This window comes from Quercus lobata, chromosome 8 (assembly GCF_001633185.2).
Source record: "Quercus lobata isolate SW786 chromosome 8, ValleyOak3.0 Primary Assembly, whole genome shotgun sequence".
Classification (NCBI taxonomy): domain Eukaryota; kingdom Viridiplantae; phylum Streptophyta; class Magnoliopsida; order Fagales; family Fagaceae; genus Quercus; species Quercus lobata.
The window spans coordinates 43,571,831-43,586,276 of NC_044911.1; the positions used below are offsets into that span (position 1 = coordinate 43,571,831).

General features: G+C 35.9%; 1 protein-coding gene across 1 annotated transcript; it reads right to left on the reverse strand.

The window, feature by feature from the left end:
* Window positions 1-11,577: 11,577 nt before the first annotated feature.
* On the reverse strand, window positions 11,578-13,805 carry LOC115957410 (receptor like protein 29). Its single transcript, XM_031075644.1, has 2 exons — window positions 12,133-13,805; window positions 11,578-11,788 (listed from the first exon to the last, which is right to left on the reverse strand). The coding sequence occupies exons 1-2, from the start codon at window positions 13,495-13,497 to the stop codon at window positions 11,705-11,707; spliced, it is 1,449 nt and encodes a 482-aa protein (XP_030931504.1). The 5' UTR covers window positions 13,498-13,805; the 3' UTR covers window positions 11,578-11,704.
* Window positions 13,806-14,446: the final 641 nt, after the last annotated feature.

The following is a 14,446-nucleotide window of genomic DNA, read 5'->3' on the forward strand; positions in this document are numbered from 1 at the left end:
CATATTCTGTCTCTTTGTTTTTGTAAATTCGCAAGTGCTGCTCGGCTCAATAATATCGCATCAAAATCAATGACGACTAAGACCAAAATACTTAATAATAAAAAGATGTTGCCATAATTTTAATAGAAGTGCTTGGCACAATAAGGCAGACCAGTAAAAAGTAATACTTACCCCCTGCTAGCCGAGGAGAGAAACGAAGGCTTGATGTCGTGTGAGGAATAACCATTTGAAAACATACCACCCACTAAATGAACAGCCCTCTTAGGCCATTGAATACTGGGGCATTCCACCACCTTCCTTACAATTTGTTGTCCTTAACCTTTTATGGTGTTTAAACCGTGGGTCAAGTGATCTGACATTTTTATCAAGTAGCCCACCTTATGAAATCCAAACTTTTTCTTGTCCAAGCAGTTGATTTCCCCCTTGGCTTGGGTCCGAGGACCATGCAAGGTCTTGATTCTGTCCAGAACTCATAATAATAATAATTTTTGTACTTGGTTTCCCCATAGGCTTGAGTCCGAGGACCATGCAAGGCCTTGATTCTGTCCAAAACTTGTAATAATAATAATTTTTGTACTTGGTTTCCCCATAGGCTTGAATCCGAGGACCATGCAAGGCCTTGGTTCTGTCCAAAACTTGTAATAATAATAATTTTTGTACTTGGTTTCCCCATAGGCTTGAGTCCGAGGACCATACAAGGCCTTGGTTCTGTCCAAAACTCGTAATAATAATAATTTTTGTACTTGGTTTCCCCATAGGCTTGAGTCCGAGGACCATGCAAGGCCTTGGTTCTGTCCAAAACTTTATGCTCTTTCCTCAGGTGTCTCATAAGCTGCCGAGCAGGAAGTTGTCCTCGGCAAAGGTTATTCCTTGGTGTGGGCCATAGTCCGTGGGCTTCCATGCAGAACGGGCCTGGGCCGCGAATTTACCAGGCCCACAAATTAAGAGGCATTTCCGTAGTCTTTGGTCACGCGGTACTTTTTGGCGTCCCAGTGTTCGAGGTGCACCTTTTCGAGGATCTTCAAATCCTACGGCTGAGGATGAAGTTGGAAATTGAGCCAAGTCTGCTTCGTCCGTAGCGTTCCTTGGAAACTTGCACGAATCAAATGCCACCGGTTCACTTCTGGGTATAAATAGGATAGGGGATCACTTCACTTGCACATGAACTCTCCTGTTCTCCTCAGAACCATATTTCTTCCATATCCGCGATCTCTCTTTCTAGTGCCACCGCCTTAAAGCAAGATGTTTGAGGCGTGGATGGGGGTGAAAGGTCTCCGCGCGCTTCAGAGGCACCGAATCCTCAAGGCGATACGGTATGGACAAGGATGGCACAGATTCGAGCCAGTCCTCCGCTTTGGCAGGAGGAAAATGGGGTTCCTCCCTCTTTTAGTCAAAATCCGAAGCAGGTTCTGGTCATGCCAGATTTTTGGTATGTCCGAAGAAGGAATTTCCGCCATCAGCGCCGTCTGCCTTGTAGCAGGCAAATTTTTGCGGGGGCTTCCCAACTTCCGGCTCCTTGCACCTTTTCTGTAGACGGTGTTAGCCTGAGGTCAGGTTCTTTGGCTGCCTGAGTTATAAGCATGTAGAAGCGTCGAGGAAAGGTTTCCTTAGACGACATCTTGGAACAGTAGCCAATCTCTCCTCTGAGATATCTCCTCGGCATCATCTTCACTCTTTTGTACTTTTCTTTTGCTTACGTAGTTAACTCTAATGTAAGCTTGTTTCAGCTTTTATTGTACACTGTACTGTTCTTTTGTCTTAATAAAATATGTGTTTATTTCTTTATACATACTTTTTTTTTGCAACAACCACTTTGGGTCTGAATATTAAGTCTAAGCCTGCCTTTAACAATATTCTGGGCGGAAGAACACTTTAATACAAACCCTTATTAGTTTAAACTCGCAAATATTATCAAGTATAACAATGGTAATCCTCAATAGATTAAATTCATGGAACTAACCGGGATAGCTGTTGAGTGCTGCGCGATGCACGCTAGACCAATTCCCGAGAACGATAAACTCTAAACAATTCGTCCGCGATGATAGTCGAGTAGCGAAGGACTTTGTGCTTTCGGGTAATATGTTGTACCGTATCGCATCATTCCCTTTGGCACGGGGGATCCAAGGGTAGACCGGGGAACCCGTGCAATTAAGGGATTGACCCAACTGTTAACGAGGAGTCCTCTTCGGATGGATCTTGAGGTTTATGTGCCATAGTACTTGGTTTCTCCACAGGCTTGAGTCCGAGGACCATGTAAGGCCTTGGTTCTGTCCAAAACTTATGATCTTTTTATGTACTTGGTTTCCCTATAGGCTTGAGTCCGAGGACCATGCAAGGCCTTGGTTCTGTCCAAAACTTATGATCTTTTTATGTACTTGGTTTCCCCATAGGCTTGAGTCCGAGGACCATCCAAGGCCTTGGTTCTGTCCAAAACTTATGATCTTTATGTACTTGGTTTCCCCATAGGCTTGAGTCGAGGACCATGCAAGGCCTTGGTTCTGTCCAAAACTTATGATCTTTTATGTACTTGGTTTCCCATAGGCTTGAGTCCGAGACCATGCAAGCCTTTCCAAAACTTATATCTTTTTATTACTTGGTTTCCCCATAGCTTGAGTCCGAGGACCATGCAAGGTCTTGGTTCTGTCCAAAACTTATGATCTTTTTATGTACTTGGTTTCCCCATAGCTTGAGTCCGAGACCATGCAAGGCCTTGGTTCTGTCCAAAACTTATGATCTTTTATGTACTTGGTTTCCCCATAGGCTTGAGTCCGAGGACCATGCAAGGCCTTGGTTCTGTCCAAAACTTAACTATGTACTTGTTTCCCCATAGGCTTGAGTCCGTGGACCATGCAAGGCCTTGGTTCTGTCCAAAACTTATACTACTTGGTTTCCCCATAGGCTTGAGTCCGAGGACCATGCAAGGCCTTGGTTCTGTCCAAAACTTATGATCTTTTATGTACTTGGTTTCCCCATAGGCTTGAGTCCGAGGACCATGCAAGGCCTTGGTTCTGTCCAAAACTTATGATCTTTTTATGTACTTGGTTTCCCCATAGGCTTGAGTCCGAGGACCATGCAAGGCCTTGGTTCTGTCCAAAACTTATGATCTTTTTATGTACTTGGTTTCCCCATAGGCTTGAGTCCGAGGACCATGCAAGGCCTTGGTTCTGTCCAAAACTTATGATCTTTTTTATGTACTTGGTTTCCCCATAGGCTTGAGTCCGAGGACCATGCAAGGCCTTGGTTCTGTCCAAAACTTATGATCTTTTTATGTACTTGGTTTCCCCATAGGCTTGAGTCCGAGGACCATGCAAGGCCTTGGTTCTGTCCAAAACTTATGATCTTTTAATGTACTTGGTTTCCCCATAGGCTTGAGTCCGAGGACCATGCAAGGCCTTGGTTCTGTCCAAAACTTATGATCTTTTTATGTACTTGGTTTCCCCATAGGCTTGAATCCGAGGACCATGCAAGGCCTTGGTTCTGTCCAAAACTTATGATCTTTTTAATGTACTTGGTTTCCCCATAGGCTTGAGTCTGAGGACCATGCAAGGCCTTGGTTCTGTCCAAAACTTATGATCTTTTTTATGTACTTGGTTTCCCCATAGGCTTGAGTCCGAGGACCATGCAAGGCCTTGGTTCTGTCCAAAACTTATGATCTTTTTAATGTACTTGGTTTCCCCATAAGCTTGAGTCCGAGGACCATGCAAGGCCTTGGTTCTGTCCAAAACTTATGATCTTTTTAATGTACTTGTTTTATTTTTCGACCACGAGCCCCTACACCAGGGCGGGGAAAGTTGGCCTGAGGCTGGAAGCCCCTAGAGACGCCCGCGCCCTTAGCACTGCGAGGCGTAGCCCCTAGCAGAAGCTTACGTCGGAGCAACAACTGTATGTCGCCGGAGACGGAGGAGATCTCAGAAATTTCTGCTTGGCGCGTGAGTTGATTCCACCGCCACCTGCGCCAGCGCGCAAGCTTTCCCACAGACGGCGCCAATTGTAAGGACACAATTCCATTGCGGCCCAATAATGATGTTGGGCTCGCATATGAAGGATCCCTCACAATATAATTTGTAGAGAGTGGGCTTGAAAAGCTAGCCGCTGGTCAAGGGGCGATACCCGGTCATGGTTTTTAGAGGAATTCATGTAGAAAAAAGGAGTTGGGCTTGAACATTTAAGCCCTAAGGCGTCGCACCCTATGGGATGGGACTCCTCGGAGTTGATCCGAGGACCATTGAGGCCTTACTCCGGTTACCTAACGACGGACTTTCTTCAGTGAAGTCCGGTGTTGTTGAGATGTTCTCCCCCCATGTAGTCTTTCTTTCCTGGAGGTGGGATCAGACCCCCCTTCAGATTTACTTACTTCTTTATTTTATACTAGCTTGCCTTCGCTGTCCTTCGTCCACGTGTAGGGTCAATCTTTACAAACACTGACATTTGTCCCATTAGTCCAATCCCAGAATTGTTAGGGATGGTTTGATAAAGCTGCAGAGTACGGCTCTGTCAGGCGCTGGGTCTTATCTGGAAGGGTAGTAAGGATAACTCCCCCAAGATATTTTGGATCTCCTTACAAATTCGTCCCTATTCCAGTTTTACCCCTTTATTCCGGTGGGATTCTGGATCTGCCGAGGACTAAACTGTCCTCGGCTGCCTCCCAAAATTGTTTTGTACTCTGTATTGTAGAGCTTGGGCCACAGCTCTCCTCGGATTGGGCCTTCGGATTTTCCAGGAGCAACTGGGCCTGGTCCATGAATTATTGGGCCCCACAATTACATTTATGATTGTTCCTATAATAAATGAAAATATATTACGAAATACATTACTCATTATTAGATTAGTTTAAATTGTAAAATTTTTTTTAATAAAATGACCATAAAATAATTATCACGCGCAATGCGTGGATTCACGACTAGTCTATATATATATAAAACCGAAACTTCTGCTGGCACCACAATTTTCCATGTCAGCATAATATTTAAAAAATAAAAAATAAAAATAAAAACATTATAACACCTCAAAACCCTAGCAACCTTACCCTCAAAACTCTAGCAACCTTACCTCTCTCTCAAGTTAAGAAATATAAAGCCACAGTTTCTGCAAACTCTCTCTCTCCAAACGTAAATATCAAATTCAACCCCTTTAATTTCTCTTTATATTTTTGAGGCTTCTATAGAGTTATTGTGAGTTATGCTGATTTTGTTTTTTTTTTTTTTGTATGTATAGATGGTCATAATACTCCGGTATTCCAAGAAAAGTTTGTGTTTTCGTTAATTGAAGGCCTTAGAGAGATAAGTATTGCAATTTGGAACAGCAATACAAAAGACGATTTCGTTGGTAGCAGAAAGTAATTACTTTGTCTCATATTTTTGTTTTTTGAATTGATTTTGTGTGCTTTTTAGACCCTTTTGGATCAATTTTGTTAATTGGGTGTTTTTTTTTTTTTTATAGGGTCCAATTGGAGAAGGTTCTTTCAAAGGGTTACGATAACCGCACTTGGTATCTGTATACTAATAGTGGGGGGTAAGTGCTATAAATTACTAACCCTTTTAAGTGTATAATCTGTTTCTAAAATTATCTATAATATTTTGTCCTCCGAAAATTTTATCTCTTTAATTTTATTATATTGTGTTTCTTAAGTTATAGACAGATTTTCTTTGTTTCTTATTTTCAATAATAAATCATTTTATTGCAATACCGGTAATTGTTTGAGAAATCCAATATGTTCATATCTCTATAGAATAGAGAATAGTAGAAGCCAATTTTGTTACAACTACTTAAATTGAGTTGACTTAATTGCGTACAATTACAAAGTATAGCATGAAAGATAATGGAATTAATTGTTGTAATTTTTATTTTCTTTCCATGTTTTGAATTTCCATGTTTTTATTGTTGATGAGAAATTAAGACTCAGTTGCACAATATGTGTAAATTCTTCAGAAGGCTACTTTAAATAGTAAATCAATGTGTCTCTTACATTTGGGTATTAGTTAGAATTATTTTCAAATAATTGTACCAATAAAAGTGAATGCGTATAAATTTTGTTTAACTATCCTGTGCATCGCACGGGTTAGCGACTAGTATATATAAAAGTAGAGACCTTATGCGAGAATGCATGAGATCCTGCCAAGTGGCATTCTAATTTTACATTTAGCCTTTTTTTTTACCTCTTTCATTAATTTTTTTTACTGTTACCAAAAAGTTCACATTAACTTATTTTACTGTTCTCTTACTAATATCTCATTAATTGCCTAAATTTGATAATATGTTTTGGGCAGCCGAAATTATAATTTCTACAAATAAAACAACCTTAATAGATTATCAAAAACAAAATTTTATCCTAATATTGATTCAATTAATCATTGTTAAGTTTTATTAATTTTTTTTAGTTTACGTTTTTTTGGTGTTTTGGATTGTTCCTATATTACATTTATGATTGTTCCTATGATAAATGAAAATATATTACGAAATACATTACTCATTATTAGATTAGTTTAAATTGTAAAATTTTTTTAATAAAACCACCATAAAAATAATTATCACGCGCAATGCGTGGATTCACGGCTAGTATATATAAAAGTAGAGACCTTATGCGAGAATGCATGAAATCCTGCCAAGTGGCATTCTAATTTTACATTTAGCCTTTTTTTTACCTCTTTCATTAATTTTTTTTACTGTTACCAAAAAGTTCACATTAACTTATTTTACTGTTCTCTTACTAATATCTTATTAATTGCCTAAGCTTACACCACACTTGTCACTATTCTTCATGTCTTTTAGCATAGCCACTGTTTTAGTATTTTTTTTAAAACAAAAAACAAAAAAGTAATAACTAATAGTAATAACTAACGAGATAAGGCTTTAGAGAAAGATAAAGAGACACAAAAATATTGTAGATTGTTAAATAAAACGCATTATTTCACCATATATTACCAAAATAAAAGACTTGAAACTAACAAAACATTTGAAAAAGAGAGAAAGAGGAATCTGAAGGGTCATCACCTTCGTTATACTGGCCTTCTACCACCATCAAGACACCGAAACCCTTATAGGTATTTTTTTTTCTTTTTAAATTAGGGGCTTAAATATGATTTAGGTTTAGGTAATTTGGTTAATTAGTTTTTGTTTTGGGTATATAAGTAGAGAGAATATTTGATGCGCAATGTAAAGTCATATTCTATCATGGTTTAATTTTAAATCATCTATAAGACACATGCATGTACACTTGCGCACACCATGTTTTAATGTCACATTATCGATGAGTGGAAGACAGTCAAAGAGTTGGGCATACTTTTATTTCATAGTATGAAATATATGAACACAAAACAAATTAGTTAATTTTCATGGTCCCGTTACTCTTTTGCATTTATTGTTGGTTTCATGATTTAAAAAAAAAAATAATCTTACCTTAAGAAGTCTACTAAAATGCAATGAAGTTACTAAACTAATTTTTAATATCTCAAAATGTATATGTTTCTTTACTCTAATGTAGTTTACTTTTTCTTTATAATATACGTACAACATTATCAAAAACTGTTTTACATAAAATATCACAAAATTATCTGTGCATTACACAGGCAACTTACTAGTTCATATAAATGGAGAAACTGAAGAGATGTGAATCATAGTATAAGAGCATAATGGATGAAGTGATGATTGCATTAGGAATCTATTTATAAATCTAAAAGCTTAAACATAGTATTTATTATTGCTACGCTTCTATTGAACCACATCAACCACCTATTTCCAATCATTTCACTCTCCTTTTTTAATCTTCTTCTTATTATTAATTGGGAAAAATTAACAAATGCCCTAAGAGCATTGGCATTTGTTAGTGAACCATTTTAGAAAAGTTTTTATTGGAAAAAAAATCAATTAATATTTTGATAGCTTTTTCAATTTCCCATAAAAGTTGTATAAAAATTTTTCTAAAATGGTTTATTAACAACTGCACTAAGAGTACCCATTAACATGATCTTTATTAATTTTGAACCTTACTATTATATTTCCTCCACCTTTCCCCTTCTTTTTTACCTTTTCATCTCTCCACTACTCTCAACCTTAATATCACTTTTCCTTTATCCTTTCCTCTCCCTTTCATTTTGGCTTCTTATCCCCATCATCTTACTATAAATTTGCTATTCTCTCTCCAATTCTATACATCCCACACAAATTAAAAATGTAATTTCTCTCTTTCTCTCTTTATGTTTTTTTTTTCCTTTTTCTAGTAGATTTTTTATTTTTTGTATCTCTACTTTAGGTTGATGACTTTTTGTTCTTTAGAACTCTACTTTGGGTTGATGTAATTTGATTTTTTTTTAATTGATTGTTAAATGTTATTTTATTGCATTATAAAGATAGTTTATCGCATTATAAAGATAGTGTATAAGAATATAATGTTATTCTATTACATAGCATGACTTGAATAATTTGGTGCTTATGACTCATGACTATATCCTTTATTTTGACTCTTCTTCTCTCATCTTATTTTCTATAAATTTGCTATTCCCTTTACCATTCTCTTCCGAAAAAGTGATTATTCTCTCTCTCTCTCTCTCTCTCTCTCTCTCTCTCATTTATTCTTTCTTACAACTCTACTTTAGGTTGATGAATTATTATATTTTTTTTAAAATACTATTTTGGGTTAATACAATTTGGTGGTGTTTTTTTTTTTTTTTTTTTTTTTTTTTTTTTTTTTTTTTGAGTTTTCCATTACAAATTCTCTCTCCCTCTTATATTTTTTGTTTGACATAATACTTAGTTATTTTGGAAGTGAGAATTTGAATTTATATCAAAATACAGTCTTGGCTATGTGTTTGAACGTGTCTGTCAACTATTTGAGTAATATCAAGTGTAATTTGTGATGAGTTTTGATTATCATGATAATTTTCGTAAGAGAATGAGAAATTTGAATAATGTATTTGAAACTTAAAGAGTTTAGTTATACAAAAAAATAAGAACTACCTAAAAAATGAATAATATTATATATATATATATATATAAAATAAATAAAAAAACCAACTTTTCTTTTCTTTTTATAATCAACAACTTTTGAATTAAACCTCTCTATTTGTTTATTTATTTATTTATTATTATCATAAGAACCTCTCTATTTGTTAAAGTCTATTTCCTAAGTGAATCCCAAACGGCCTTATGGAGGTAGATTGACCTTGTGCATAACTTTTTTTTTTTTTTTTTTTACACAAGATTTTTGTAAATATTATTTTACCCATTTAATTCCATACTTGAATTTGGTAGATTTTGGCTCTACCTTGCACTTTTATTCCCCTAGGACCGGGAGTCTCTCCCTGGTCCACACGACCGTAACCAAATTAGACCGCTGGGAAAGCTTTAATTGCATTCATGATCCAATTTTGAGACAGAAGACCCATGTTACTGTCAGATGATGTTTTGTTTTCCCTTGCACGCTCATTGAAAATCTCCCCAATTTGCATAGGTAGTACTAGTCATAAAGGGTCAGTTTCCCAATCAAATAACAAAATGTTTTCTTTTATTATTTACAAATTAATGCGTTCTAGGAGATTTCTTCTATAACTTCATTACCTAGTTTCATTTTTTGAGATATGAATTTTATAGTTTCTAGAGACTGTTCTGCAGGTTATTTTTAGAATCACCATTTTTATCACTCTTTTACGCGACTATTTTACACGACTATTTTATGTGACAAATTGTCATTTTTACATGTATCTACTACTTTTTCTCTACCACTCATAATCAACTATATAAGATATTTAAAAAAAAAAAAAAACCAAAAAGTTGTGAAAAAGGATACAACAAAAGTTGTGATCCTATTATTATTGCAGAAAGTACCACTTAACAGTTCGCATAATCTAAGTACCACACTACCACTTAACAGTTTACATATCATGATTGTGCAATTTTAATAATCTAGGATCACAACAAAAGCATTTATGATGGGAAAATTTGACAAATAATCGAAAAACAAATAAATAATTAAGGGGATGTTTGGTTGAGGTGATTTGGGGAAAATGGAAAAGGGAGTAGGGAAAATAAAGCAAGGATGTCAATACCGTACCGGAGGCCGTACCAGTTTGGCCACCGGTATGATATATTTCGGATACCGGTCAATACCGGTGTACCGTTTCGGGTTTACCGCTATTTTTTATATTTATAATATAAATATATATATATATATATGTATGTATGTGTTTGTGTATATATATATTATAATAAATATAAAAGTTTACCATAAAATATTTCCTCAATTTAGAACTAGTTATTCATGGTTTTAGACTTTAGTATCAATTAAAAGGGAAAAAAAATAAAAAAATAAAATAGAAAGCTTAAAAGTTACCATTGCATACTAAGAAAACAAATAATAATAATAAGTTAATACAAATAAGTTTCCATTTTGTCCTAACAAAAATTCAAAAATTACAAAACTTAAAAAAAAATAAAATAAAATAAAAACTTTTTTCTGTACCGGCCGGTATTGCCCGAAATTGGCCGGTACAGCCGGTATTTTTTCCGGTACGAAACACTGGGGTCGAGTGTACCGGATTGCTGGCCGGTACGGTATATTCCGGCCGGTACGGTACGGTATTGACATCCATGAAATAAAGGGATTTTGGTTTAGAGGGTTATTTGTTGGGGAGGGGGAAGGAGGTGATTTTGATAGAGCCCAATTATTTTCTCTCTGGTCTACTAAAATTGCATCTCCCCAATTTTAAAAAATTACCCATTTGCCCTATCCCTTCCCTCCATTATACCTAAACATGTAGAAATTATATAGTCCTCTAGTGGATCACATTACTTGTCCACCATTCCACTAAAAGACTTCCACTTGTTTAAAATTACTGAGTTAGTAATCAGTTTCTATTTAAATTTTTTTTTTTTAACTAAGCAATTTTAAACAGATAAGAATCTTTTAGTGGAATGATGGACCACAACACTTGTCCACCATGAGGACCTTATAATTTCTCCTAAACATGAGTTTTTTTATCCAATATGCAACATTTTTTTAACCCACTATGTTTGTATTATTATTATTTTTAATGTCCACGTTAGTTTTTTTTTTTTAATTTTTTTTTACGTAAACAAGATAATAAATTTATACAAATTGCATTTTTTTCCTCTCATTTTTTTTTTTACCTCATCCAAGTAAAATAATTTACCATCTCTTCACTTTTTCATCATCCCAATCAAATATGCTAGAGAAAAACAAAATGACTCATTTGGCTAGAAAGTTCTAGTATTATTGTTTAAGTGTTGTGGAAATATGCGTGGGTTAAAAAATATTATAGAAATACGTGTAAGGGTATTTGAAACTGAAAACTGTTGTCTAAACACTCCTACCAAATACCTCCAAAATATTTTCTATTCGCTTTTCCATTTCAACCATCGAGAGCCTAAGAGTGTGTTTAGATACCGTTTATTTTACTAAAACTGAAAAATTATTACAAAAAATACTATAAATAAAGGTAAAAGTTAGTTAAAATAATTTTATGAGACCCGTAAATAGTGTCAAAAAGTGCAATAAAACCTATAAATAGTAACAAAAATAAACTAAATATAAAAATAGTTTTCATTTTTAATCGCAAGCCAAACACACTAGATAAAACATAATCGACAAGGCCTATGAAAGCAGATGGTAAAATTCAGAAAATAATAGCGCTTACTAGAGCTACACAGACAGGTCTGTTCGATCCTAGAAATACGCTGTAACAGTAAAACCTCAAAATTTTGCTGAACTTTTGCAGTTACCGATGAATATGCACTCAGAGCGCCAATGCATGACATGATGACAGAACCTGGAGCCCTGAACACAGTGAACAGTGATCAGCCCCATCAACAAATCCTATTAGACACAATAATAACTTGGATTTTACTAATATGTATGCCTTAGCCATACAGTAATTAACTATTTCTAGAAAAAAAAAATAAAAAAATAAAAAAATATTGACAATTTTTTCCATTCTCAAAAAAATATTACTAAAAATAGATGATTTAAAAGTCACACGGTTCATTAATACAAAACCCACAAAAATAAATTAAATTAATAAGGCAGAAGTGAACTAGAATAGCTTAATACATTATAAAAATTATAAAAACCAAAAAAACAAAAGCATCATAAAAAAAAACTAGAATAGCTTAAATTCATACTGGAAACAATATTTGATGCAATCCCAGGAGGCCCCAAGGAACAAATAGAAAGAATGATATGGAGATCAACCCAGATGGAGCTTGAGATTTCAGTGGCTGAATTACAGAACCACTAGTCTTGTTGCTTCCACAAACACTTACACCAATCTTCATCCTATATGCTACAGAGGGACTCAAACAGAGACCTGGGTTTCCACTAAGATCCAAGTTCCTTCTCAGTCTATTCAAGAAACTTGAATCGAAAGGAACAACACCGGACAGCAAGTTTCTGCTAAGATTCAAGTGGTATATGCGAGGAAGGCTGCCAAAACCTGCTGGAATCTCACCACTTAATCGGTTGTTTTGCAAAGACAAAGTGCTTAGATTCATAAGCTGTGAAAAGCTTGGTGGTATAGTGCCTGAATAGCCTGAATTGGCAAGCCTGAGCTCTTGTAGTTTCACAAGGTCACCAAACTCTACTGGGAGAGGCACATTCATAGGATTGTCATCCATAATGAAGTACTGCAAGCTTTGCAACTTTGCCAATCCTCTTGGAAAGTGTCCACGCAGTTTGTTGTTGCTCAAAGCCATAAACGCCAACAAGTTGAGCTTCTCAATGCTATCAGGAATAGCACCAGTAAGCGAATTCGAGCTCAAGTCCAACTTTTGAAGCAGACCCAGTTGGCCAACTGTCACTGGGATTGACCCTGTTAGTGAGTTATAGCTCAAATCAAGGCCTACGAGATTTTTGAGATTACCTACTTGGGATGGTATAGTACCTGTGAGCATGTTATAGCTCAAATCAAGGTGTACTAAAGAGTTCAAGCTAAAAATTGTAACTGGGATTTGCCCAGTGAGGCGGTTCTGGGACAATGTGAGGATTTGTAAGGACTTCAGTGAAGAAATTTGAGGTGGGATTGGACCTATGAGTGCTGGGTTTGATCTTAGACTAATTTGTTGGAGTGAAGAATTAGATTCTCCGATTTTTGAAAAAGAGAGGGTGGTTTTGGTGTGAGTGAAACAGTTGAAGAAGAACGCAGATTGCAAGTAAGGAAGAGCTAGTATTTGTGAAGGAAATGTGGCTGTGTTTTTGCAAGTTGGGTTTGGTGGGGTCCCAAAGTCAAGCCTAGTAACATGTAGGTGGTTGTCCTGAGCTGATTTGCACTCTATTCCAGGCCAGGATGAACCAGGCTGACAAGGGTTGGGATGGGAGATTCTCCAGACTTGATCAGAAGACATGGATTCCATGATCTTGAAAAGAGTTTCTGCTTCAGATGGAAGCATGTTGTTGGGGGGTTGTTTCTTTGCATTGGTAGTGTTGGGAGAAGCTAGTGAGAGGAAAAGAAGAAGAAGGGTGAGAGTAGAGAGCGAGAAGGAATAGCACATTGTGTTTTGAGGTATGGAGGTGTCTGATCAGGAGTGGCAGCTGTTTGGGTGATTTTAGAAGTGAGTTTCATTTCATTCTTTCAGGGGGACAGAACCATCAACCATATGACTATGAGAGAGAGAGAGAGAGATGCAAAGAAAAAGTTGATTTGAACTGATGGGTGGGGTAGTGATTACTAGTGGTTCATGACATTTGGGTGAGAATGTAAAGCCCAGGTAGGGTCATACTGTCATAGATTGAAAACATAGAGAGAACGCGAGAGAGAGAGAGAGAGAGAGAACGGTGGGGAGCTTTTTTGTGAAGGATGGGGAGCTCTGTTGGATATAAACGGGCGTGTTTCATCTTCCTCGACATGTGAAAATCAATTATTAAAGCAGTGGAAAAATATTAAATACCCTTGACAGAAACATGAGAAGAGCCCTTGAGATAGACACAAAATTCGACTATAAATTTGACATTTTTACGTGGAAGATTTTCAATAATAAATAAATAAATAATGTTAATTATGCATTTAGATTAAAATTAATATAAGTTTGTTAACTCAATTAGTGTAAAAAATGTTGTCAAATTTTTTGTATATGTAACATTGCTCAAGCCTTATACAAGCATTGAAATTACATAGAAAATTTCATTAGTTGTTATAAGATGACAACTCATATTGTATCTTTGATATGACAAATCATGAGTAATTGTTTATCACTTTTACATAAACCTACTATTTTTTCTCTACCATTTACAATCAACCACATCAAAATTATGGCAAAAGTCACAACACAAATTGTACTCACAAATTTTCTCAAATTAACACTTTCATGGTTCACTTCACTTGGACCCACTGACTACAATACAAAAGCAATGAGAGTGTGTAAAAAAATTTTGTAAAATTTAAGTGGTTCTAGACTTTTCAATATGAGAATATGGAAAAGTTACACTTCATTCATTTGAAGG

Bases quoted from the DNA above. Each gene is read 5' to 3' on its own strand.
- LOC115957410 (XM_031075644.1), bottom strand. From the start codon at position 13,497: ATGTGCTATTCCTTCTCGCTCTCTACTCTCACCCTTCTTCTTCTTTTC. The intron at 11,789-12,132 runs GTATGAATTTAA...CACTGTGTTCAG, and splicing joins TGCATCAAATATTGTTTCCA to GGCTCCAGGTTCTGTCATCA.